A 26,750-nucleotide genomic window follows, 5' to 3' on the forward strand; every position below is an offset into this window, starting at 1 on the left:
ATGTTAGGATCAAAGTGCGGGTTCCAGGGCCCACACTGGAGCCTGAGGCAGTGTCCTCGCTAAACCCAGAGCTCCTGACAGCGGCCAGGGAGGGAATCCCAGAGTTTCTCCCAGACAACACCTCACTCCCCCCCTCTTCCCTGGCGGTTCTCACACACACTTCCTCTCACCGGCAAGAGCGCTCTTGTCCCTCAAATAAGCCATCTTGGCTGTCTGCGCTGAACAGCGGGGACGGCAGGAGCCCTGACCCGCGTGACCAGGCCAGGAGCGGTGGAGGGGACGAGGAAGCAAAGAGAGGGGTAAGGAACTACAACCTGGTAAGATTTGAGCTGACCCAAAGAGCCCCCTGTTCATGGAATATGATTTCCACTTCTTCACGGAGGTAGTTTAAGGTAGAGTTATTTCCATGTGACATTTTGCTCATTTGCTCACCGCGTCTGCTTCTAATGGGTTGGCTGGCTTCAAGGCCTTGAAAAACAGACTCCAATAAAATACTTTGGGGTGGGGGTGGGCTTCAGAGAAAGAGCGTCTGTGCTGGTCTATCAGCAGGGAAAGGCTGGCTTTCCTCTCCTAGTTCAAAGTCATAGTCAAGTTTTAAAATAACCCGTGTGAATGCCAGCTTGGTTTTCAGCCAGAGCGCCTTGGTCTTAACGTGCTGAGGAGACTGTTCAGACATCGGTGCGCGGGGCTCGGGCGGGGGGTCCAGGGGCGCCTCTGCTGGTCGTTGCAGGAAAGAAAAGTCTTCATGGAACGTCTTCTGTGCAAGCCAGATCTGGGCGTTGCTGAGGGCACCATGTGGACAAGTGTGAGGGACTCCTTTTTCGGGCTTTTTCCTTTCAGGAGTCGGAAGGGAGAAATCGGTGCCAGTGGGATCTTATCACTGATTGCCCTCAGCGTGCGTGCGTGCGCATGCACAAGAAGAGGAAGGAGGGGGAGAGAAAGAGAAAATTTGAGAGAGGGTATGTGTTTAGTGGCAGAAGGAGGAATAGTGTTGTGAGTGACGTTTATCAGAACCAGATTCCAGTTGGCTAAGAGTCTGAATGTGGTAAGTTCAAGGCATAGCAGCCCATCCTGAACACGTGTAGCCCGAGGCGCCTCTTCCTCCGGGAGGGACTCGGAGGGATCACTGCTCGCATTTCTTTCGAAAATGGGACCCGGAGTAACATTGAAGTTTGAAACTACATGGTGTTTTGGCTGAGGTGTACTCACACATTTATTCAAATGTTAGGACTTTTGGCCCAATGGTTTCAGAATGTATTAATTAGCTGATGGGAGAGAAAGAGGACAGATCTTAAATCCTTAGCCTTTGTTTTTTAAAAACTCAGGAAAAAAGAAGTGAAAACCAATTTTCTTTCAACCCACCCTTCAAACTCCGCCAAAGAAAACTTATTTTATATTTAATCAGGGAGTTTGGGGACACTTAAGACTCTGAAAAGTCTTGGAATGATGACATCCTATTTGAAAAACCAAAGTGATTTGGAATTGTTTTTTCAAACCTTCATTTCAGGGTCAGTAAACAAAACTCACATTATACTTTTTGATTTTTTTTTTGGGGGGGGGAGGTGGTGGGATTGTTAAGAAGGGAGAGAGATGAGAAACATCAGCTTGTAATGCTGTCACTTTAGTTGTTCATTGATTGCTTCTCATACGTGCTTTGACTGGGAGCCTCCAGCCAAGCCCCTGACCCCTTGCTCAAGCCAGTGACCCTTGGGCTCAAGCCAGCGACTTTGGGATCGTGTCAATGATCTCTCACTCAAGCCAGCGACTTGGGGTTTCAGACTGGCAGTCTCAGTCGCCCAGGGCTCTATCCACTACACCACTACCAGCTGGGCAAAGTGCCTGTTCTATTTTTAGGAACAAAAACGTGCTTGGTGTGCTGAGTTTAAATAGTCCTTGTTAATTTGATTGTCCCTCCTGAACTTTGGAAGGTGCAAACTGTAAAGTCCTCTGTGCCATCCAGGCCAGGAGGTACAACCCCTTGAGACTCTCCAGAGAATGTCGTCCTTGCAGCCTGTCCCCAGAGCAGGAGTTTCGGCCTGACTTACTTGAGAAACACACTTCCGGAGTCATCGAACATTGTCACGTGGGAGCTTCCCCCTGCAGGAGTGGTCCCTACATCCTGTCAGATTCTGAACTCTCCCCTGCAGGCCTTGGCAGTTAATAGAGACTGCACGACCGTTCCTGACAGGGCCTTGCAAATCCTCTGCGCAGCGCTGGTATCATGGGGAAGACGGCTGCCGTGGGGGCCCAAGGTTTGGCCTCCTTAGTGTTTAGCTTCTGTCCCGCCCTGTCAAGATCTGTGGGCATCTCAGATCAGCTGTGTATCACCTCATGCCCATGCATTGTCTGAGTCACTGCATAAGCCTCTGACTGCATGGTTCTTGGATCCCTATTGGTCAACATGGGACATCTGAAATGAGGGCTCTAATTGGGGGAAGCCACCATGGGCCTAGAGACAGGCTTTTCTTGGCCTGGGAAAGGGCCCAGGTCCCAGCCCTATTTCCATTCAGTGTTTGTGGCTGGGACAAGGATGCGTGCTGCTCGATTTTGGAGTGACATGAAGTAAGTAGAGTGATGTGTGCGTTGGTCGATGGAGTCAGGACCCAAAACGAGTCTTGACAGGCTGGAACGATGGGCCAGATCCTCAGAGTGTGGGTGACAGGGAACAGGGCAGCTCGCTCTCTGTCTAGACTGCAGAGACATAGCTCAGCAGTGGCATGTAGGAAAGAGACTTAGTGGCCTTTGTTGACCGCAAGCCTGCGGAGGTTAGTGGTGTGGTGTTTGGCTGTGTTCTCACTCTGGAGAGAGATGAATGTCCCATGTGTTGAGCTCAGACCAAGCTGGGAGAAGTGTTTAAACTAGCTTATTAAATTTCAGTGGGAATCACATTGTATTTTTTTTTAAGTGAGAGGAGGAGACAGTGAGACAGACTTCTGCTTTCACCCTAACAGGGATCCACCTGGCAACCCTGTCTGGGGCTGATGCTCAAATTAACCAACCTACTTTTAGCACCTGAGACTGACATGCTCAGACCAATTGAGCTATCCTTAGTGCTCAGGCTGACACTGGAACCAATCGAGCCACTGGCAATAGGAGGGGAAGAAAGAGAGAAGGGAGAGAGGGACGGGAAGAGAAGTAGATCGTTGCTTCTCCTGTGTGCCTGTCTGGGAATTGAACCTGGGACGTCCATAGACCAGACCAACACTCTGTCCACTGAACCAACTGGCCAGGACCTGTATTGGTTTTTTTTTTTTAACAGGTGACTGCTTTACTTTTGATGGATATTGGGTCCTATTCCCTACTGTTTGCTTCTCCTCAATTCTCTCTCCTCCCATTATATCAGCCAAACCTCGTGCACAGCCTCAATAGGCATTCTTTTTTTTTTTTTTTTGTATTTTTCTGAAGCTGGAAACAGGGAGAGACAGTCAGATAGACTCCCACATGCACCCGACCGGGATCCACCCGGCACACCCACCAGGGGCGACGCTCTGCCCACCAGGGGGCGATGCTCTGCCCCTCCGGGGCGTCGCTCTGCCGCGACCAGAGCCACTCTAGCGCCTGGGGCAGAGGCCAAGGAGCCATCCCCAGCGCCTGGGCCATCTCTGCTCCAATGGAGCCTTGGCTGCGGGAGGGGAAGAGAGAGACAGAGAGGAAGGAGGGAGGGGTAGAGAAGCAAATGGGTGCCTCTCCTGTGTGCCCTGGCCGGGAATCGAACCCGGGTCCCCCTCACGCCAGGCCGACGCTCTACCACTGAGCCAACCGGCCAGGGCCAATAGGCATTCTTAAGCCCAGGGACACTGAACTCTTGTCCTTGAATTGCCATCCCGTATTTACTTCCTCCTGCCAAAGTCAAAGCCTTTTGTTGGAGGGGAGGGGTTGGCGGTGCGGGGGGGGGGGGGGGGAGACAGCTGCATCCCCACTCTCGGATTCATGGTCCCTGGAGGGGCCATCTGGACTCCTCCTCCTGCCCCTGTCCCTGGTGCCTCAGCAGCTGTGGACAGTGGCTGGGAGGATGATGCGTGCCGGCAGCTTCTCGCTGGGGCCCTGGACCCGTGCCTGAGGAAGACCGCACACTTCTTGGTCTGGCCTCCTGCCCCCTCCCTTCCCTTCAGCTTCTGCTTCTCAAGGGCCCTGCCCTTTCTGGTCACCTTGTCCTGTGAAGAGTCGCATGCCACCTGACATTTAGGAAGTTATCTCCAATCCGGTGAGAACGTCAGTGCGCATTCTTTGCTGCCAGTCACCGGCATGATGCTTGCTTTCCGAAGCCAGAGTGAACTACGCCGTCACTCCCCAGGGGGAGCTTGGTTTTCCCGAAGAAGTAAATGGAATGGCAGTGACCTTGAACTCAGCGGCAGGGCGTCTGTGTGTCCCTAGTAAAAGTGACCTGATCGCCTATGCCTAGGCTTCTTCACACGTGACTGGCCCCCGCCTCATGAGGGAGTTGTGAGGACAAGACGAGACAGTTTTCACAACTCCTCGCTCACAGTGGAGGCTCAATGAACTTGGGTTTTCTCCTTTCCCAGCTTGTTCTGCCAAAGGTGTCCATTGACTCTGTTGCCTGACTACGGAAGGGACTGCGGGGACCGGAGCGGGACTCGACTGTCTCAGTCACCTGCCTTCTTGTTCTCTGGTCCTGTGACTCAGAGCTCACACTGCTCAGGCTCCCGAGTCCCACTTAGAATGTGTGTTCTGGTGAGGGGGTGTTGAGGAGAGGATGATGAGAGGGTGTCGTTGGCCAGGGCACCTCCTGCTCAGCTGGGGAGCAAGGCACCACCACTTCAGACTAGTGTGGTATCTGTGAGCTTGCTAGATTCCCTGTTGCCTTGGGAGAGAGCGAGCGCCCGTCACAAAAGGTATTCAGGTAGAGGCTGCAGGGCGTCAGGGCAGGATTCCGAGGCAGACAGGCTCCCGCACAGGGAGGCAGCGCGACAGAGGACACCTCCCATCGAATTTAAGCATGTTGGCTACGTGGAGGCTGACACGCCAGCAGGTGTGGGAGGGGCAGGTGGGTGTCAGGGAATAAACACTATGTGTGCCGATATGAGGTGGGCCAGGGTGACGTCCCGATCTCTCTGTGCCTCAGCATCAATACCTGGTATGGCTCACATCGGCCTTTGCCAAGAGAGGACATGTTGTTTTTCTTGGTACCTCCTTCAGTGGGTGGGTTCCTGTGGAATCAGCCATTTAGGGGTCGCGGGTCAGGGGTCCTGGCTGGGGTCTTATTTGTAACCAGGCCGTCTTGCCTTTCAGACCGCCGCAGAGACGTCTCCGGGGGCCTACTTCCTTCCCGAGTTTGCACTCTCCCCCCAGGGGAGTTTCCTGGAAGATACAACAGGGGAGCAGTTCCTCACCTATCGCTATGACGACCAGGTAAGAACCTTGTGAAAGAGCCTCCCTTAGGCTTTGCCATTCGCTAATGGGCAGGAAGCAGTTTCTCAGAAATAACTTCAAAAGAATTCTATTTTCCTGTTGGCATAACTGGTACCAGAGACCCCTGAAAGCCTGGTTGGATCCCAGGATGCTTGGATATAATTCCCTACACAGTGTGTGGTTCTTGTGCTGGTTAGGACATTGACTTGAGAGTCACTGTTTCTTGTTCTCACCAAAAATATATGATAACCCTGGCTGGGTAGCTCAGTGGGTTAGACCATCATCCTGATATACCAGGGTTGCAGGTTTGATCCCTAGGCAGGACACAGAATCAACCAATGAATGCATAAATAAATGAAACAACAAATTGATGTTTTTAAAACTTTCTCTCTCTAAAACACTAATAAGTAAAAAAATTAAAAAATATATATATGACAATTCATTCATTTTAGCTTTGCTCTCTTAGCTTTGACCAGCACCAAACTTGTTTTTTTCTTGTTATACCTGTTTTCCAGAAAGGAACAAAGTAATCGTGCCTTTGTGTGAGTGTGTGCATGCGTGTGTTACGTCACTCCACAAAGGCCAGCCAGCTGGAGAACAAGGCTGTGTGCAGCGAGGCGCAGACACTGGGCACTTGGGACCCTAATACCTTTCTTCTCACAATGTCCGCTGATTCCTGAGCAACGCTGTACACGTGTTGACTGTACCTATCTTTGAAGTCACTCAGAACTTGTTTGAGACAAAGAATGTCAACTTTGCTAAATGCGGAGGTTTCAAGCAGGTAGGGCCTGAATTCATGGGGCAGAAGAGCCATTGGGGTTGGATTTTAAGGTGACAAGGGACTTTGATGGGTCTGGTGGACCTTGACAGCTCCAGGGATCGAATATCTTCTCCGGCCCGTGATGGGTGGAGGGAGATAAGCCAGGGACTATGGCCTCACCTGCATGGTCAGGCACAGCAAGTTCTGGCTTGAGTTAGGCAGGGCCGGCTAGCAGTGCAAGGTATTCCTCAGCTGGATCTGCTGTGGACGAGTCAGTCGGCCAGCACAGGTGGGTGTAAGGATGTGACAACAGAGAGGGAGACCCGGCTGTGGGACTGTCTGGAGCTGGGTGGGGAGGACTCTTAACCCCTGTATGCCTCATATTCCGTTATTGGAACGATAGTGACATGGGAGTTATTTCTATCCTACTGCTCAAGGTCAGAGCCGAGGTCTGATTTTTCATGCCTGTCTGCCTCCTGAGGGTACATGTTGTCACGTGGTACACAGAATCAGTTATTGCTGCAGATACTGGCGTGCTGGAAGCTTGTCAAAAAGCAATGTGAATTTGCAGAAAAGTTTCGAAGAACTGAACTTCAAATATTTCAACCTCTGGCATAAATGGGTTAAAATCTTAGGTAGGAGAATGGGCTGATGGAGGTTGGAGAACAGGACACAGTGGCCAGTTGGAAGCATCTGCTGCCTGCACTCTGTGTCCCAGTTCAGGAGGGAAACCCCATTAATTTTGGTCCTCCAGGCTGGGCTGAGTGACCTGAACTTGATACATTGAGCCCTGGAACGGGTTGGTGTGAGGGGCAGGCTGTGGACCTGAGGACCCAGCTATGGGCAGGGTTAGGGTTCTACCCAGGTAGTCAGGGGAAGGGGTGGTATGAGACCTTTTTTTTTTTTTTTTTTTAATTAAAAATTTTAGGCCCTGGCCCATTGGCTCGGTTGTAGAGTGTTGTCTTGGGGTCTGGATGTCATGGGTTCAATTCCTGGTCAGAGCACACAGGAGAAACAATCATCTGTTTCTTTACCCCTCCCCATCCCCTTCTCTCTTTCTCTTTCTTCACCTCCCACAGCCATGGCTTAATTAGTTTGAGTATATTGGCCCTGGGTGCTGAGGATGGATGGCTCTGTGGAGCCTCTGCCTCAGGTGCTAAAAATAGCTCAGTAGAGCATGGCCCCACATGGGCAGAGCATCAGCCCCAGACTGAGGTCACAGAGTGAATTCTAGTCGGGGCTTATGTGGGAGTCTGTCTCTCTGTCTCCCCTCCTCTTACTTGGAAAAGGGAAAAAATTTCAGCATTCCATCATTTTTTTAAATTACTTGAAAAGCAAGTGCATAGATAGTTATTGTGGGAGCAGGGGTGGGGGGGTAACTATCTTCACACACGGAACTTGGACGGGCACTTGGGCCAGTGGCTAGTAGGGCCTATACTTAAGTTGCTTTCTTCCCTTCTCCACAAAAGATTTTGAGAGAACCTATAATTTATGGCTCCTTTTAATCGAGAAATCAATGACCTAATGGGTTTTTATATGCAAACTTCAGGGAAACCAATTGAGGAAAGAGGGTGTTTAGAAAATCAAAAGCTATGTGTTTGTAATTAAAGCGTGGTTAATGCCTTCTCCAGGTCCTGCAGAGACATTGAGTTTAATGTAAGAAAGGTATAAAAGCCAGAAAAAGAGGGGAAAGAATAAGCCCCTCTGGTCTTTTCAAAAGACCTAAAGCAGGTCTTGGAAGTGTGTGCCATGCTGGGACACTGTCCTTGGACACAGTGTGGCAGACGCCGGGGGAACAGCACGGGCCATGGTCTGTCTTGCCCCCACTGTGCTGTTTCTGTGAAGGGAAAGGAATGAGGTCCAGCACTGACACATCAATAACGGCGCCTACTCTGTGCTACTCAGGGTGAAGGAAATGGGCTCTCGGCGCCTACTCTGTGCTACTCAGGGTGAAGGAAATAGGCTCTCGGCGCCTACTCTGTGCTACTCAGGGTGACGGAAATAGGCTCTCGGCGCCTACTCTGTGCTACTCAGGGTGAAGGAAATAGGCTCTCGACGTCTACTCTGTGCTACTCAGGGTGACAGAAATAGGCTCTCGGCGCCTACTCTGTGCTACTCAGGGTGACGGAAATAGGCTCTCGGCGCCTACTCTGTGCTACTCAGGGTGACGGAAATAGGCTCTCGTACCAAACTAGGGACCTCTCCGGAACAAACCTCAAGAATAATCAGCTGGAGGCTGTTAGCCCGTCTCCCAAGTCTTGACTCTTTTTCCCCTCAGTGCCAAGTGTGCAGAGTGCATTGTACTATTAAGAATGTCTCAGGTGCTGGGAAAAAGACAGGATGGACCAAATAGGAAAAAAAAAAATCTCCTCATCCTACATTGTGTGATAAAATACTAAGACTAATTAAGAACGTAGCCTCTGGAGTCACTCCTTTGGGCTCACCCAATTCTGACACTTCACTTGCTATGTAATGTAGAACAAGTCGCTTCACTTCTCTGTACCTCAGTGGCCTCATCTGTGAAATGGAGCTATAGGTGGTATTTACCCCCTGGAAATGTTTTAAGGATTAAAGGAGATGATACATATAATTTATACATCTCCCCACGTGGGGGCCTGGTGCATATAAGCACTTAATCTAGCTCCTGTTACAACTAATCTTTGTAAAGACTCAATTAAGAGACTCTCAGATATCCTTATGCTAAACAAATGAAGAAACATTTTCCAGGTACGTTACAGGACCTCACACAATATTTTTAATGATTTTTTTATTGAGGAAAAATGTGCATATGGTGTAGGTAGAACTTGTTGAATAATTAAATCTTTTTACACCTGCATAACCCCACCCAGATCAAGAAATTAAACATTTCTAGCCCCCCAGGAAGCTCCTGGTGCCCCCTTCCAGGCCACCCCCCCCCCCCACCTACGATGCAACCACCATTCTGACTTCCATCACTGCTATAGATTGGTCTTCTAGTTTTATTTTATAGAAGTGGAACCTGCCTTCGCTGGTTGGCTCGGTGGTAGTGCATTGACCGCATGTGGAAGTTCCGGGTTTTATTCGCGGTCAGGGCACATAGGAGAAGCGATTATCTGCTTCTCCTCCCCTCCCACTCCCCTTCTCGCTCTCTCTCTTTCTCTCTCTCTCTTTTCCCGCAGCCATGGCTCAATTGATTTGATTGTGTCAGCTCCAGATGCTAAGGATGGCTCCATGGAGCCTCTGCCTCAGGTGCTAAAAATAGCTCAGTTGCGAGTTTGGGCCCCAGATGGGCAGAGCATCAGCTGCAGACAAGAGTTGCCAAGTGGATCCTGATTGGGGCGTATGCTGGAGTCAATCTCCCCTCCTCTCACTTAAATTAAAAAAAAAAAAGAAGATGCCTGACCTGTGGTGGCACAGTGGATAAAAGCATCGACCTGGAACACTGAGGTCGCTGGTTTGAAACCCCGGGTTGCCTGGTCAAGGCACATATGGGAGTTGATGCTTTCTGCTTCTCCCCTCTTCTCTCTCTCTCTCTTTCTCTCTCTCTCTGCCTCCTCTCTCTAAAATGAATAATAAAATCTAAAAAAAAAAAAAAAAAAAAGAAGTGGAACCATACAGCACATACTCATTGGTGTCTGGCTGCTTTCACACATCATTATGTCTGAGATTCAACCAAATTGTAGGATCCAGCGTAATTTAGGGCTTAATGTCTGTCAGTTGTATTCTTTGGAACATATTGACTCATATTGGAACAAACTGCAGCCTATTAAGTGGCATGAAGCATGGCCCCTGCATGGGACCTCCCAGGTTGTGCAGGGTTTTCAGGACGGTCCCTCTGAAGAGCCCAGCCTGAGAGGGCTGTGGGCTGTCTGCCCGCGCAGCCTTTATTAGTCCCCAGCAGCAGGCGTTCCATCGCCAGAAATAGGTGCAGGTCTGTGTGGTCAGTGCCTGTGCTGTCCCTGCAGGGACCTGACGCCAACGTGACGAAGTGCTTAGGCTCTTGAGCATGCAGTCTGGTCCCTGAAGTTGTTGGGTCAGGACTGGGTACCTTAGGGTTTTCCTATCTGTGAAATGCTCATCTGATAAAATGGATGTTGTGTAGACATTTGCCCTCTTTAATGAGCCTCGTTGGACCTCTTCAAGTGCTTTATCCTGGTGACTTCATGAAGACTTCTAGGTCACACTTCAAAAGGCTCCTGGATTAGGTGTCTGGAAACTGGTAGTCCAGAGGCTGGTTGAAGCCCAGCGGTGGTGGGGGCTGTGTTTAATGAGTCGCATAGAAGGCACAGTGTGGGTTGTACAGGGGCCGAAGCAGCTTCCAGAGAGGAAAGCCGTCTGCAGCCAGCTGGGTAGCGGGTGGGTCGGGGCACACAGCCCTCCTCTGCCTTCTTCAGCATCTTTGACCTTCAGTTCTTCATCTGTTTTGACAAAACAGAGTGGCTGGATTTTGAGATCTGAATTCCTTCTGCTCTAAAGTGGCCTCCTTTTCAGGACCACACATAGGACCTTCCACTTGGTCTAGTGTTAATTGGATCATTCTGATTGTCGCAGCGATCTTGCCAGCAACACAGCAAACTATTACTTGGAGAATCATAGACTTTTACAGCTGGGCGAGGCTCTGGCTCACAGGCCTCGTTTCTCAAGTCAGGAAAACGGAGGCTCTGACTTATTCAAGGACACCCAGAGGGCGATGTGTAAAACTAAGACCATTCCCCTCCAAACCTCAGGCCCTTGTTCTGAGACCTGTCCCGCCGCCTTACTCAGAAGACTCGCCTAGCCAATGGTCACGTATCCTGAAAACTCTTGAGTCCACTGTTGTCATAGGTAGAGCTTTGGAGATCTTAGTCAACCACAGGGAGTGATTTAACATTAATGGACTATTTCATCAGCTCATTCTTAACTCCTCTGGGAATTTAGAATTAATGATGCTGATAGCATTCGTCAGCATAATTATTATCACGATAGAAATGACATTTTTTTCCATGTCTGGGCAAAAACACAGTAGCTGAAATTAAAATGGCCCCGACTTCCCATTTGGTGGGCGTATCCCTGGAAGAAAGGCGCCCTCACACGGGTTGTATCGGCCTCACGAGGTAGTAAGCGTGGGTTAGTTTGCGACGACTCACTAAGGCGCCTGTGGTCAAAAGACTTGTTGGTCAGCCAGGCGCTGGGGTACATTCTTTTGTTATTCCTCATGGTGGTTTTGGAGCTCTGTCCCACAAAGGACCCGTGTGTAGGCAAACAGCGGAGTGTCACTGGTTCTAGGCAGCGGTCTTGAGCTCTGCAGTGTGTTCTTCCTCCCATCGCTGGGAGTCCCTGCTGAGAGCTGCCCAGCCATTCAGCCTTGGTCTCTTTTTAGGGAAGGCGGGGTGGGTGTCTTTCCATCCTTACCTTCAACTTACTCAAGTTCGAAATGTGGGATCTCATAAATTATTATGTAGACTGACTTAATACCTGTTCCAGGCTTAGTGTTTCACAGTTTGAAATCAGAAGAAAGAAAGTTAGAAAAACTCATTGTTTTTCACAAATATTTTTTAATTTTTGTTTTTTATTGTTTAATTTTTTTAGCATTTGTGGGATGCAGGGAAATACAGCAGGTGTGTCTTCCCAGACTTTGTGGATTGACTGTAACATGCTCCCTCCTCATTGGCGGGCACAGTAGGATAAAGGGCACCTTGAAATTAATGATTGAGTAAAATTTTTAATGGCCCATGATTGTCTTTATGTGTGTACACATTGGTGTAATATGTTCCTTGCCACCTTTAGGCTACAGAGGCACCAAAAGGCAGAAGAAACATTAATAACTTGGATTCCATGTTTGTGGGACAAGACTGGGTGTTCAGTTAGCGGTGGGTCCCGTCTTTTCTAAAATTAACCTGCGGTAAATTCTCACATAAGCCGTTCAGAAGAGAACCACCTTGATTTCATGTTGCAGAAGTCCTTTTCATACCTGTCCATACCCATCATTCCTTCTCCCCTGTCTGCAGACTCCAGGTGAGGAGTCCCTGAATAATACAGCATTTGTTTTATATCTTTTAAGTAGATTCTATCTTTTTTTCCAAACTAAAATTGCTGTTATTAATACTCTGATCCATCATTGTTTTTAATGCTTTCTTTCTACTCGTTTTAGCTCTTGCAAGCTGACTTCTAGTTATCTGCTCCCACTGCGTCCCTTTCCCCTTAGATGGACACTCTTGTTAACAATTTCAGTTACTTTCCCGAATGCAGAATTTTGTGTAAATCATTCTATTTGTAAAATTCTGTGTTTGTAAAAATCCTCAGCCTCATGACATCATCGGTGGAGCCATAATTGACTCTTCTCTTCCTTGGACACGGTTGACTGCCTGCCTGTGTGACTTCTCATTTAAAAACTTCTCTCTCCTGTTCGTATTTTCTTTACTGTTTCCTCTGCCAGGGAAGCAAAGGGCTGGGTGTGTGGCCCTGACAGACGTCTGGAATTGCAGTACGGCAGAGTTGGACGAAAGTTCAGGAACTCTGTTTTTTCAGGTGAGAAGCCTGAGCCCCAGAGAGGAACAGTGTCTTACCTGGGCTCACACAGCCGGGCAGCTGCCAAGCCAAGAGCCCGTCCTTTACCCTCAGTTAAGACATTTTTACTTGTAATCTGCGGGAAGGAAAAGTATGAGAGAAATGTTTGAATGAATTTTTAATACTCGTAGTCACAAGAAGATACTGAGGAAGTCTCTGGGTAGGCTCGTTTCTAAACCTCTTTTAAATGTCTTTTTCCTTATGCTATTATGACAGACCTAATTTTTTCTGGTCTCTTCTTTAACTGGTGATTTACGCGTTCTTTCTAAGGAGAAGAAATCTGTTTGCTGCGAGGACATCTCTCTCAAAGTAACTTCTCCGAATTTTTTATGAATGCCTTGGCTGGGAGTTTCATTGTGGTTAAACTTTTTGGCAGGCCTCTGATGTATCACTCCACGTTTCCAAGTTATTTATGTAATAGTTTTGAAGTTGAGAAGTATATACCAACTTCGGAAATTGCTAGAGAAGGAAGATGGACACAGCCCTCAAATCTGTAAAGTACTGTCGTCTTTTTTTACCGACCGAATCGAGCCACTCATGTGGCCGCCGCACAGGACGCTCTTCCCGTGTTGTTTCTGGCCCGTGTGGGTGATGTTTTTAAGCAGCAAGCCATTTGAGTTTGAATAGTTCATTCCTTTGTTGGTGAGTAATCTTGGTCAAATGCAGTTATGTTTCTTAAATATTTCAAAGATTTCGCGATCTAATGAGAAAGCGAGCTCATGGTCTGTTAGGAGACAAGAGCACATTAGTTGGAATAATCTGTAGTCTGTTCCTTATTCAGGTACACATATAGCAAATGCATGGACATTGCTGGTGGAACGGTACACGCTATCTCAATTGACCTTGGCACGTGTGAACTCTGCATTGTGTTGTCACTGAGCTTTTCGCAAAATCAGTTCTTTCTCAAGTATGAAAGAATTGGGTCTGTGGATGGAGATGCAATATCTGGCTTTTGAACTGTGCAGACAGCTTCTTCCTCTAAGGCTGTCTTCCCTGGCTCATTTTTGGGGTGCTATGTGATTTTTTAAAATTTTATTTTATTCTCCAAGTGAGAGGAGGAGAATACAGAGGCAGATTCCTGCCTGCACCCGACCAGAATCCATCCAGCAACCACCACCTAGGACTGATGTTCTGCCCATTCGGGGCAGATACAACTGAGCTATTTTTAGTGCCTGGGGCAGAGAGGCTCCACAGAGCTATCCTCAGCACCTGGGACCAATGCACTTGAACTGATTGAACCATTGCTGCAGAAGGGGAAGGGGGGGGGGGGGGGAGAGAGAGTGAAGGGGGAGGGGGGAGGGGGGAGAAGCAGATGATTGCTTCTCCTGTGTGCTCTGATGGGGAATCAAACCCCAGACATCCGTGTGCCAGGCTGATGCTCTACCACTGAGCAAACTGGCCAGGGCCAGCTATGTGATCTTTAAAATAATTACTTTTACCAGATAAGTTGAATGGGGGATGCAGCGGTGGGGGAAGTTCAAGACCATCTCTCACTGTGGTCAGGACGCCAAGAGTCGGGTCCCATCCTGGCAGAGCCCCGGTGGCTGCATCAGACACCCCTTCTCTGTGACCTCGCCAGTCCCTGCTCCGCCCCTGCTTGAGGCCGAGTCCAGGTCCCTTTGAGTAGTGCCGCTGTCACCTTCCATCCCTGGATAAGAGGAAGTGAGTGGGCTCTCCTGTCCTCCACGCCGCTGAGCGTGTTTCCCTTAGATGAATGCCAGGCTCGAGTTCTGTTTTGGTCTGTCCTGTGCAGGCATCGTGCAGGGTTGGATTAGCGTCTGTTGCCTCAGGAAAACACAGGGCTTGGGACAGATTGGTCATGCAGGCTTGCTGTGAGGATGGGGAGTAACGCCAGGTGAGCCCTGGATAAAGCCTCTTATTCCTCTGTAAACAAGAAAGAAAAACCGATTAACAGAGCAACAAAACCAAAGGTGAGTTGGCTTGCTGGCCGGGCGAGAGGGAGCGTGCTGGCAGGAACAGGCTTGGCTGCTCCTCCCCACGTTGGTGTGGCGAGGACTAGACGCAGAGGCCATCAAGGACTGGTTCCCTATCATGAGGAAATTTTTTTTTATTCATTTTAGAGAGGAGGGGGAGAGAGAGAGAGAGAGAGAGAGAGAGAGAGAGAGAGAGAGAAGGGGGAGGAGCAGGAAGCATCAACTCCCATATGTGCCTTGACCAGGCAAGCCCAGGGTTTTGAACCGGCGACCTCAGTGTTTCCAGGTTGACGCTTTATCCACTGCGCTACCACAGGTCAGGCTCATGAGGAATTTTAAGCATTGTGTTTTCATTGGCTCGTTGGCAGTTTGGAAGGGTTTCATTTTGCTGGACCGATTCTGGCCTGTATCGCAGAAAGGTAGGCACGGTTTGCAGAGAGGCCCCTGACGGGCTCGGGCTCCACGAGGCCTTGCGGCCGCTGTGGACACTCGTCTGCTCGTGCTCAGGCTTTAGTTGCTCCGGAACATGTTTTCTTGGGTCTGGACTTTGGGAGCTGAAGAATTCTTGAAAGTTCTTCCAGACAGGGGGAAATGGCTCTGCCGTGGGTGTGCGGGGGCCACGTGGAGAACCCTGACAGTGTCTCTTGTGCTCCTTTCTGTCGTTCCTTTTTATAATATTCTTAACACAAGGCGCACGTAAACATTTGTAAGGTGTCCAACTGTCCCAGTTTCCTTGGGACTGACCTAGTCCAGGCAAACCGAGGTGCTTGGTCACCCAACTTTCTGGCCTAGCCTTGACTGTCCACTCTTGGGCGGGGGTTACTAAAAGTCACTGACCCTGTGGTCTGGGTGTTGTGGCTACTGTGCCAGGCAAGACATTCTGAGGTCAGGTAGGGGACAGATGTGTACCTGTCCAGGGTGACCCACTTGGACCATGTCAGCATTGACGTCCAGTGGATTCCACGCCTGGTATGATAACAAGCATTTATGTGTGCTTTCATTGGGCTCCTGTCCGGCTGCGGCTGTGTACAGACTGCCCCGGTCCTAGGACATCCCTTTTTTTTTTTTTTTTCCAGAGACAGAGAGAGGGATAGACAGGGACAGACAGACAGGAACAGAGAGAGATGAGAAGCATCAATCATTAGTTTTTCATTGCGTGTTGCAGCACCTTAGTTGTTCATTGATTGCTTTCTCATATGTGCCTTGACCGTGGGCCTTCAGCAGACCGAGGAGCCCCTCGTTGGAGCCAGCGACCTTGGGTCCAAGCTGGTGGGCTGTTGCTCAAACCAGATGAGCCCGTGCTCAAGCTGGCGACCTCAGGGTCTGGAACCTGGGTCCTCTGCATCCTAGTCCAACGCTCTTTCCACTGCGCCACCGCCTAGTCAGGCGGACATCCCTTTTTTATCTTGTCCACTCTCCGCCATCTCTGTGGGATCCTTGTTCACCCTGCAGCTCAGTTAGTACTTCTACGGGGACGTCCCCTGACACCGTCCTCACCTTCATGTCCTACCCAGGCAAGATGACACGGGCTTCCTTCCTTCCTGTGGTGCCCTGGAGATAGTTTTCTCACAGCATTTTCTGCCTGTAACCCTCGTGGGGGATGGGGATGGGAGTGAGGTGAGTGGGTCAGGTGAAGGTGTTGAGAGAGCGCACTGGATCAGTTTGAATTCCTTGTGATCACTCGTCTCGGTGACTTATTTATACAAACAGCAGACCCTATGGGATGCTGCCTCCTGACCCATTTCGAGAAAACGTGACCCAGGATCTGAGGTCTGGAGCATTTTCTGCTGAGCCTCATGTCCCAGGGTCATCAGTGACAGCTCATGACAGTGACCGATGGCTTTGATTATTGCCTCTTTCCAGAAACCGTTCCCGTTACGTCCGCATTCCCGCACATGCACAGATACACAATTGTCTCAGGCAGGTTTCCACTTCTAAAAGTTGAGACCCTGTGGCTGCTTATAGAAGTACATGCGAGTTATGGAAAAGTGAATGTACGTAACATAACGTGCACCTCCCTTCCCAGATCTGGATTTAGTGGCATACTTCTTCAAGTCTTCCCTCTCTCCCTCCCTCCCTCCCTCCCTCCCTCCCTCCCTCCCTCCCTCCCTCAAGGTCCTCACATTAATTCCCTGTCCTCTGCTCCTGGCACAGGACTCATTTTCTCCCCTGACTCATCCACTGGGTTCTGAGCTCCTTAGGAGCAGGGACTGCTGGGTCTTTTTATCACTAGAGTGTCAGCTGTACTCCCTGACCTGGTGCCTAGTAAATGCACAATGAACATTTGTTTGCTGAAGGTGTGTCTTTTGTCAGAAACTTTCAATGGGTCCCCTTTGTTTCTTCACTTGAAGTGTCTCAAGACCCCATGTAGCTGGTCCGGTTCCCTGTGTTTCCTCATCCACATTGCTCTGAGTGCCTTGTGCTCTCGCCAAGCTGAGCTCAGGCCCTTCTTGATCTCGCCAAACTGTGTCAGGCCCTGGACATGCCAAGCTCTTCACTGAATGTCTGTGCTCCCTGCACTTCCCAGTTTGGGGAAGGTCTCAGCCCAGAGTGGTTTCCTCCTGCTCTTTAGAGAGCACCCCGGCTTATGGCCCCAAGGATTCATCTACGTTTTATAACTGCGCACGCAATTGGGCGCCTTCTCTCTTTGTCTGGGGTAAGAGCAATTCTAGAGTGAGCCTGTGAGACTTCGCTATACACTAAGTCCCCAAGTTACAAACATCCAATTTACGTACAACTCGTACTTACGAATGGAGCACCATATGGGCTGTTGGTAATCAACTGCAGTTGGACCTCAGTGAAAATGATACCATAGAGTCCCTCGACTCCCATGGCAAAGAACTAACCAATGAAGACCTTATGGAACTAGAGCAGCAGAAGACAGCATTTAGAGAAGAAAACAAGGACCCAGAAACTCCAGAGCCAAAAAAGTTTTCTGCAAAAGAGTTAGCTGATGTGTTTTGTCTCATTGAAGCAGGAATGGCAAAGTTAGAGGGGCAAGATCCTGACACAGAGAGATTCACCAAAGTTTACCGTGCAGTCACCGAAGACCTGAGATGCTACAGGGCCATTTATGTTGAGAAGAAGAAAAGGTCTGTACAAACCTCCCCTGATGCTTTGCTTCAGGCAACTGAGCCCAGTGGCAGAATCAGACCCTGACTCTCAAACACCAGTCACATCCTCTCCAACAAGTCCATCATCTTCTGCATCATCCAAGAATGTTTAAGGTTGTATTTGAGAATGTTCAAGTCCTGACCTGTGATGGCACAGTGGATAAAGCATTAACCTGGGGTGCTGAGGTCACTGGTTCGAAACCCTGGGCTTGCCCGGTCAAGGTACTTATGAGAAGCAACTACTACAAGTTGCTGCTTCCTGTTCCTACCCTACCTTTCTCTCTCCTCTCTCTAAAATCAATAAATAAAATCTTAAAAAAATAAAAAGAAAATGTTCAATTATTTATGTGCATAGAGAGGTAAAAATAAATATATATTAAGACAAACATCTGTCTAAGTTGCATAATAGGTGAATGTACCTGTTCCAACTTCCATACAGATTCAACTTAAGAAACAAACCTGCAGCCCTGGCTGGTTGGCTCAGTGGTAGAGCGTCGGCCTGGCGTGCGGAAGTCCCGAGTTCAATTCCCGGCCAGGGCACACAGGAGAAGCACCCATCTGCTTCTCCACCCCTCCCCCTCTCCTTCCTCTCTGTCTCTCTCTTCCCCTCCCGCAGCTGAGGCTCCATTGGAGCAAAAAGATGGCCCGGGCGCTGGGGATGGCTCCTTGGCCTCTGCCCCAGGCGCTAGAATGGCTCTGGTTGTGGCAGAGCGATGCCCCAGATGGGCAGAGCATCGCCCCCTGGTGGGCATGCCGGGTGGATCCTGGTCGGGCGCATGTGGGAGTCTGACTGCCTCCCCGTTTCCAACTTCAGAAAAATACAAAAAAAAAAAAAAAAAAAAAGAACAAACCTGCAGAACCTATCTCGTTCATAACCAGGAGACTGTCTGTATATATGCGTATTCATTTCTATTTTTTACTCTCTACCTGCAACATGTGTGGACAAGTCCTTCTCTTAATCCCTTCCTTGGGAATTTAAGGCTGACAGCTCTTTAATTCTGCAAAGTTCAAAATGGTTGAGCGAATTTTTCTTTCTAATTAGGAAAAGTCAAGTATTTTGACTCAGAGCTTTGCTTTTGTATTAGGTTTCTGCTACATTAAAATGTGTATGACACATTAAATATATGTGTGCATTAAGTATATAGCTATGCTCTATGGAAAAACCTAATCCCAAACATGCTGTTTTCATGAAAGATTATAATGACCTGGGCTGAGGTCATTTGCATTTGCAGTCTGTGTTCGCAGCAGCTGTGGGCTTCAGGAGCACCATTCATTCATTCAGACCCAGCCAGTGAATGACTGGTCTCAGTAGCTACTGACTGGGTCTGTGTGCCGTACCAGGGGTTGCACTGTGTGGGGTGTGTGAGGGTGTGGGATACGAAATAGGATTATATCCAAAGTAAGGCCTGAAATTCCAGTCTTGAAAACTGGAGAAGAGAGGTTTTGCTTTTTCAGGGAAGACTTAAGATTATAGCTGCCCTTTATTAAGCAACTTCCATGTACAGGAACTGGGTCAGATATCGCACGTGTGTTATAATTATGACTACTCCTCAAAAACACTTCTCCCTGCTTGCTTCAGCAGGGCAGACACTGAAATTGACAAGAGAAGATGAGCAGGCCCTGTACAAGGTGGGATGAAATATGTGAAGAATTGAAAAAAAAAGAGGGGGGGGGATACTAAGGTGTAGATGAGAGGGACGGAAGCCAAGCTGTTTTGTATACACCTGCTTCTACCTTGACTTTGGAACCATGCAAATATTTTACAGAATTGTAAACAAAATAGATTAAAAATGTCTAATCACTAAAGGTCAGAAATAAAAGTAACACTCCCCCCCCAAAAAAATTGTGTTTTTAGTTGATGGCATTAACTACACAGAATAATAACACCAAGTGACTATAACACAAATTAATTTAACTGTAGGTGGAGACATCCAAAGACAAAAAGAACTAAAAATAAAATTATAGCACATTTTAGAGTAATTGTATTATTGATGGTAGAATGGGCAGTGCTCTTCTGATAGTGCTTTGTGGTGTGGAGTTAGGTAGATGACCAATACACAGGTGATAATCTTTTTATTTTATTTTTTTAAATTCAGTGAGAGGAAGGGAGACAGACAGACATACTCCTGCATACGCCCCAAATAGGGATCCACCCAGCAAGCCCACTGGGGGACGATGCTCTTGCCCATCTGGGGTGTTGTACCATTGCTCGGCAACCAAGCTCTTCTTAACACCTGAGGCAGAGGCCATGGAGCCATCCTCAGCATCCAGGATCAACTTGCTTCAATTGAGCCATGGTTGCAGGAGTGGGAGAGAGAGAGGGAGAGAGAAGTGAGAGGGGGGAGGGTAGAGAAGCAGATGAGTGCTTCTCCTGTGTTCCCTGACTAGGAATCAGACCCAGAACATCCACACACCAGGCTGAGCTCTACGACTGAACCAGCCTGTGTGGCCAGGGCCACAGGTGATAATCTAAGTTTTTGTTTCTGGTGTTCTGAGAACCCAGGCTCTTGGTGTGGGAGAGAGGAGACACAGATGTAGAGACAAGAAATTAAGTAAAAACCCTCTGAGTTATCTGTAAAAAATCTGGAGGTATTTTATCTTAAACAAAAATGATATCAAATTTTAAAAATATTGGCAAGGCCGGTTAGCTCAGTCTGTTAAGAGCATCGTGCTGAAATGACAAGGTTGTGGATCCCATTTCTGGTCAGGGCACACACGGGAGGCGACCAATGAATGCACGACTGAATGGAACAACAGATGAATGCTTCCCCTCACCTCCACCCTCCCTTCTCACTCCCCCCCTCTCTCTGTCTCTCTAAAAAAAAAAAAAAAAAAAAAAAAAAGCCCTGTCTGGTTAGCTCAGTTGGTTGCAGTTGGTTGGACTATCATCCCGGAGCACAGAGGTACTGGTTCAATCCCTGGTCAGGGCACATACAGGAGCAGCTTGATGTTCCTGTTTTTCTCTCCCTGCCTTTCTAAAAAAAAATAATAAAAATAAATAAAAAAAACTTTTTAAAAATATTAAATTCACAGGAAAAAAATTAATTGGCAGTAAAACATTTTGCAATAAGATCTTTCTTCTAGAGATAGTTCTGAAATGTTTGTCCCCTGTCCTCTTTGCTGCAATAAAATGCAATTTAAAATAGGTTTTGATTTAGTCCAAAATCAGAGGTTCAGTGAGATACTGTGTAATTTATTAGTATCGCACGGGCATAGAACATTCCATGGGACTCAGTGTTACAGTATTTTATGCTTTGTAAAAGCATCTGTGGTGTTGTATACATTCTGGCGCTGGAACATGTTTGAGAAGTATTGACTTGGTGGGTGACATCGCCGGTTCGCAGCCCTCGGCTTGCCCGGTCAAGGCACATGCGAGAATCAGCTGCTGTGAGTTGATGCTTCCCGCTCCTCCCCTCTTCCTTTCTCTCTCTCTCTCTCTCTCTCTCTCTCTCTCTCCCTCTCTCTCCCTCTCTTTCTCTCTCTCTCTCTCTCTCTCTCTCTCTCTCCTCCCCCTCCTCTCTAAAAAAAAAAAATCAATAAATGAATCTAAATAAAAATAAAGAAAGTTATTTAGAGATGAGCGACAAAGGCATTTTGGATGCCAGCGTTCACAAGGGTTAGTCTGTGTCGGTGGGCATCACAGTCTGACCAGCTATGCTGAGCACTAAACTAAAGACAGTGTGTGCCTTGCTGTTGGCAGTAGAACTGTGCTGACATGAGCATGTTTCACAAGAGTCTATTCTGTGTCTAACTTGAAGAGGCTGAATTTCCTGCCCCATTATAAGCCAGTGTTCTTAGCACATTAGATGTGTCCCAAGTTCAACTCATTGAAGACCTGGGTTTATAATGTCATGAACTTGGTGTAAACCTTTCACCAAAAGGTTTTAAAAGCATATTTTCTTCTTAGTTGTCAGCCTTAAAATAGCCCACTCATAGTTTTTAAGTTAAAAAAAAAACAAACTTCATTAAAACCTGCCAAGTTTTGTTGTAGAATATCAGAGGAAGCGGCCTAAAAAAATAAATGCAAAATACATTCTGTTCTTTCCTAGGTTAAGATGATGAGCATAGCAAATCATTTTATTTTCCTGTGCAGTGTAGTTAGCAGTTTTTATATTTTAATTTTTTAATGTTAGAATTCACTGAGAAGCAACATAGATACTTTTTAAGTTGGTGAAGTCACCACTCCCTGGGATTGGGACACTTGGCTGACAGAGGTTGTTGCCCTGATGTTCTGTTTTGTCTGCCATTTGTGACCTGGTGTGGCTGTGCTGTCTACATCAGTGCTGGAAATATTAGAAACAACCAAAGCCCTGGCCGGTTGGCTCAGTGGTAGAGCGTCAGCCTGGCGTGCAGAAGTCCCGGGTTCGATTCCCTGCCAGGGCACACAGGAGAAGCGCCCATCTGCTTCTCCACCCCTCCCCCTCTCCTTCCTCTTTGCCTCTCTCTTCCCCTCCCGCAGCTGAGGCTCCATTGGAGCAAAGATAGCCCGGGCGCTGGGGATGGCTCCTTGGCCTCTGCCCCAGGCGCTGGAGTGGCTCTGGTCGCAACAGAGCGACGCCCCGGAGGGGCAGAGCATCGCCCCTTGGTGGGCAGAGCGTCGCCCCTGGTGTGCGTGCTGGGTGGATCCCAGTCGGGTGCATGCGGGAGTCTGTCTGACTGTCTCTCCCCATTTCCAGCTTCAGAAAAATACAAAAAAAAAAAAAAAAAAAATAGAAACAACCAGAGTCATGGGGCCAGCAGTGCCATAGAACACCTGGTGGTCTTCACGGTCGTGGGCATTTATTGGTGGTGGACTTCATGGTCATGTTGTCCCATGGGCACACACTGGTGTTTCAGACGCAGAGAGCTCTTAGTCAAGAATAGGGGTGAATAAGGTGACTTTCCCCAAGAGACCCCCCCCCCCCAGCATCCTCCACTCCATTCAACTCCTGTTCCATTATAATCCAATTCTAAATTCTAGATAGATTAATCTCTTTAAAGAAGTCTAGCCCTGGCTGGTTTGAGCATTGTCCTGATACACCAAGGTTGCAGGTTTGCTCCCTGGTCAGAGTAAACACAGGAGTCAACCAATGAATTCATAATAGGTGCAACAACAAACTGATGTTTTTCTCTCTCTCTTTCTCCTTTCTTCACTCTCTAAAATCAACTTAAATAATAATAATAAAAAGAAGTCTAAACAAGGGACATCATGGAACCTATAAAATGTTCTGCAGTGTGAGAGGAGGGGACCTCCAGTTCTCTAAACACTCTTAGTTAGATGTTCCCTCCCTGCAGAATAGATTTACAAGGACCTGACTTGTTTCTGAGAGGACGTCTCTGTGAGACTGGCCTGGACCATCAGGTGGCACAGCAGGCAGAGCTGAGCCGAGCCTGGAGAAGGGGAGGCGTCGTGTAAATGAAGTCAAGGTGCAGGGGTACCAAGCATTCTGGATTCAGCAGAAAACTGACCCTGGGAAAACAAATATCAGAAGTTCAGAAACAGAGAAAAAGGGCAGGGAAGCAAAGTCATGAGGAGGAGATGGTGGCTATTACACAGACCTCAGAGAGCCCACCGTGTCCTCAAAAATGAGCAAAGAGCCTGACCAGGCGGTGGCGCAGTGGATAGAGCGTCGGACTGGGATGCAGAGGACCAGGTTCGAGACCCCGAGGTCACCAGCTTGAGCGCAGGCTCATCTGGTTTGAGCAAAAAGCCCACTAGCTTGAACCCAAGGTCGCTGGCTCCAGCAAGGAGCTACTTGGTCTGCTGAAGGCCCGCGGTCAAGGCACATATGAGAAAGCAATCAATGAACAACTAAGGTATTGCAACGCGCAATGAAAAACTAATGATTGATGCTTCTCATCTCTCTCCGTTCCTGTCTATCCCTCTCTCTGACTCACTCTCTGTCTCTGTAAAAAAAAAAAAAAAAAGAGCAAAGACATCAGCTGGTAGAGAAGAAGACATGACAAAAATTCTGTAAGACAACAGTGATTTACTAAATGCTTTTGTGAAAAAAATTCCAAAAATATCACTGAATGAACATGTTGACTCTAAGGTGTAGTACATTCTAATTAAAAAAAAGAGAATTTAGGAAATGCAGAAATAAAAAAATTAAGATGTGGAGGTTAATACAGATTCTATTCTCTGAGTCTAAGTAATCCAAACAAACAGTAAGAGAATACATTTAAAGCAAATATCTATAAACACTTAGAAATTTTAAATATTCTGTTTTTCTAAAGCAATATTGATCAGGGAGGAAATGAGAAATAATTACTTTGTAGGAAATAAAAATGAGACTATGTCAAAAAATTATAATGTAACAAATTTATGTTGAGAGGTAAACCTATAACCTCAAGTGCTTCAGTTAAGATAAACATTTAATATATCCAATAAGTAGTATTAGGACTACTGGTTAATTATTTAGAGAAAATTAATTTAAATCTGTACCATATGCCAAAAAAAAAATTCTAGATGGATTGAAGAGTTAAATAAAAAATAAACCATAAAAATCATAAAAAGACTATAAAAATCATAAAAAGACTATGAGAAATATTTCTGATGGAGAAGCTTACAATGAATAGAAAATGAAGAGTTTGACTACTTAGAAGGTTTGAAATGTTTATCAAGTTCCTGACTCATTGGATGCTCAATGGATAGAGCATCAGCATGGTGTATGGATGTCCTGGGATTGATTTCTGGTCAGGGCAAACATGGGAAACGACCATCTGCTTCTCTTCCTCCCTACTCTCCCCCTTCTCTCTCTTCCCCTCCCACAGTCAGTGGCTCAGTTCATTGGAGCATCAGCCCCAAGTGCTGAGGATAGCTTGGTTGGTCTGAGCATTGGCCCTAGATGGGGGCTGTTGGATGGATCCTAGTTGGGGCACATACAGGAGTCTGCCTCCCTATCTCCCCTCCTTTCACTTAAAAAAGAAAAAGAAAGAAAAGAAAAAAGAAACCATAATTTAACTCATTAAAATGGCTCATGTTAGCCTGACCAGGAGGTGGCACAGTGGATAGAGCGTCGGACTGGGATGCGGAAGGACCCAGGTTTGAGACCCTGAGGTCGCCAGCTTGAGTGCAGACTCATCTGGTTTGAGCAAAGCTCACCAGCTTGGACCCAAGGTCACTGGCTCGAGCAAGGGGTTACTTGGTCTGCTGAAGGCCCACGGTCAAGGCACATATGAGAAAGCAATCAATGAACAACTAAGGTGTTGCAACGTGCAATGAAAAACTAATGATTGATGCTTCTCATCTCTCTCCATTCCTGTCTGTCTGTCCCTGTCTATCCCTCTCTCTGACTCATTCTCTGTCTCTGTAAAAAAAAAAAAAAAAAAAAAAAATGGCTCATGTTAAATTCTTTAATAGAATAATTTTTGTGATTAAGAAGGTACGAAGAATTGAGGTTGGAGATGTTTGATTTGGGCAGGGAAACCCCTAGCAATGTTCCCCTACAATAACACTCAAACCTGAGAACTCGCAGCCTAGCATGAGAGAAGGATTGCCTTGAACGTCAAACCCAGTCACTCTGGGTGATCAACTTGAAAACAATCGTCAACACAAATACAAAAGGGAGTAGGGATCTCATTTGGATGTAGGGTGTCCCTACCCTCAGATATGCCATAATATGCTTAATTTTTCAGAGTATTTCTGAAATGGATAGTCTGCATTAAAAATTCACTGGGAGTAAATACTGCGCTTCTGTGGAGCTCAATTTGAAAAAGATCACCTAGGACTATGGTTTTTCCTTTAATCTCTCAAGGACAGAGTTGTCACAGAGCAGGTAACCTAGTGGAGGTAACCTGCAGGTCCTAACTGTTTTTCTTTAAGGGATGGATAACGTCTAAAAACTGAAATAAAAAATCTTATTTACAGAAAGGCATGAAACATTATAGAAGATACTGAGTCACTTATGAATACAGACTGCCCAGAGACGGTGTTAGTTGCTAAGACCAAGAGCACTAGTCACCTAGGATGCACCCAACCAATCCATTTTACAGGCAAAACTCCAGGAATACCACCTACAGGGTGGAATCAGAAGTGACACCCAAAACCTAGGAGGTAACCTGAGGAGGGCTGAGGCTGGAGGCTCCTCCTGGGCCTGGGCCTGGGCAAGGGGTGGGGGAGGAGGGCAGGAGCTGGTTGGAGATGAGTGTAAAAGAAACCACAGCATGCGCTGGCTGGGTGGCTCAGTGGGTTAGAGCGTTGTCCTGAAGCGCAGAGGTTGCCAGTTCAATCCTTGGTCACAGCACGTACAGGAACAGATCGATGCTCCTTTCTCTCTCTCTCTTCCTTCCTCTCTCACTAAAATCAATAAATAAAATATTTAAAAAGAGTAGAGCTCTGATCAGAATATATTACAGAAAGAAGAGCCACAGTACAGCTTCACAGCAGAGCAGAAGCCAGCCCCGTGGACCCCAAAGCCCAGAGGCTACAGCATGGAGCGTCACAGCAGACTGACTCATGGCGTTTATAGGGATGGGAATTTCCAGAAATGTAGCCGAGCACAGAGAAGGTGTTAGATTTATTTTCCAGGTCTCTTCCTTAAAGGCTGTGATGGATTCTTTCCATTTAAAAAGAGTTAAACTGAAAGTGGTATGCTGAAGGGAGAACCGTTCATTTCCGGGAGAAGAACTCATTTCCTGACTGGTGTCCGATCAATGAGTCATCACTGTATATTGTATATTTCACCCATCTACTACACTTCTTGGTCAGACCAAAGCATACATGGGATTTAAATGAACAGGTTAGAATCAGTGTTATTTCTTAAAAATAGATTTTTCCCAGAAAATTCTATTCTGTTTGAAGAATAATGGGCAATGATGTATATACCTGAGCTATTGCTTTTACATTTATTAATGAGTTTGGATTAGAAACATATTAGAATCTGTAAAAACAATAGCAGCTCTGTTTTAACCAGTTGATTATATTCCATAAACCCATTCGTTTTATTCCATTGACGTTTCGTGGAATTTATGGACTTCTCTTTGTGCTAGATTATCTTTCTGCTTCTTGTGTAGGACGAGATTTCCAACAGAACATCACATGTGCCTGCTGGTCTTTTTTTGTGTGTG

General features: G+C 47.3%; 1 protein-coding gene across 1 annotated transcript in view; it reads left to right on the top strand.

The window, feature by feature from the left end:
* LOC136384641 (ADAMTS-like protein 3) overlaps window positions 1-26,750 on the top strand; it is a 248,229-nt gene that overhangs the window by 30,931 nt on the left and 190,548 nt on the right. Inside the window, exon 3 of the mRNA XM_066355073.1 lies at window positions 5,251-5,370. Coding sequence (XP_066211170.1) covers window positions 5,251-5,370 — 120 coding nt within the window. The remainder of the gene's footprint in view (window positions 1-5,250; window positions 5,371-26,750) is intronic.

This window comes from Saccopteryx leptura, chromosome 13, assembly GCF_036850995.1.
Source record: "Saccopteryx leptura isolate mSacLep1 chromosome 13, mSacLep1_pri_phased_curated, whole genome shotgun sequence".
In the NCBI taxonomy this organism is placed as follows: domain Eukaryota; kingdom Metazoa; phylum Chordata; class Mammalia; order Chiroptera; family Emballonuridae; genus Saccopteryx; species Saccopteryx leptura.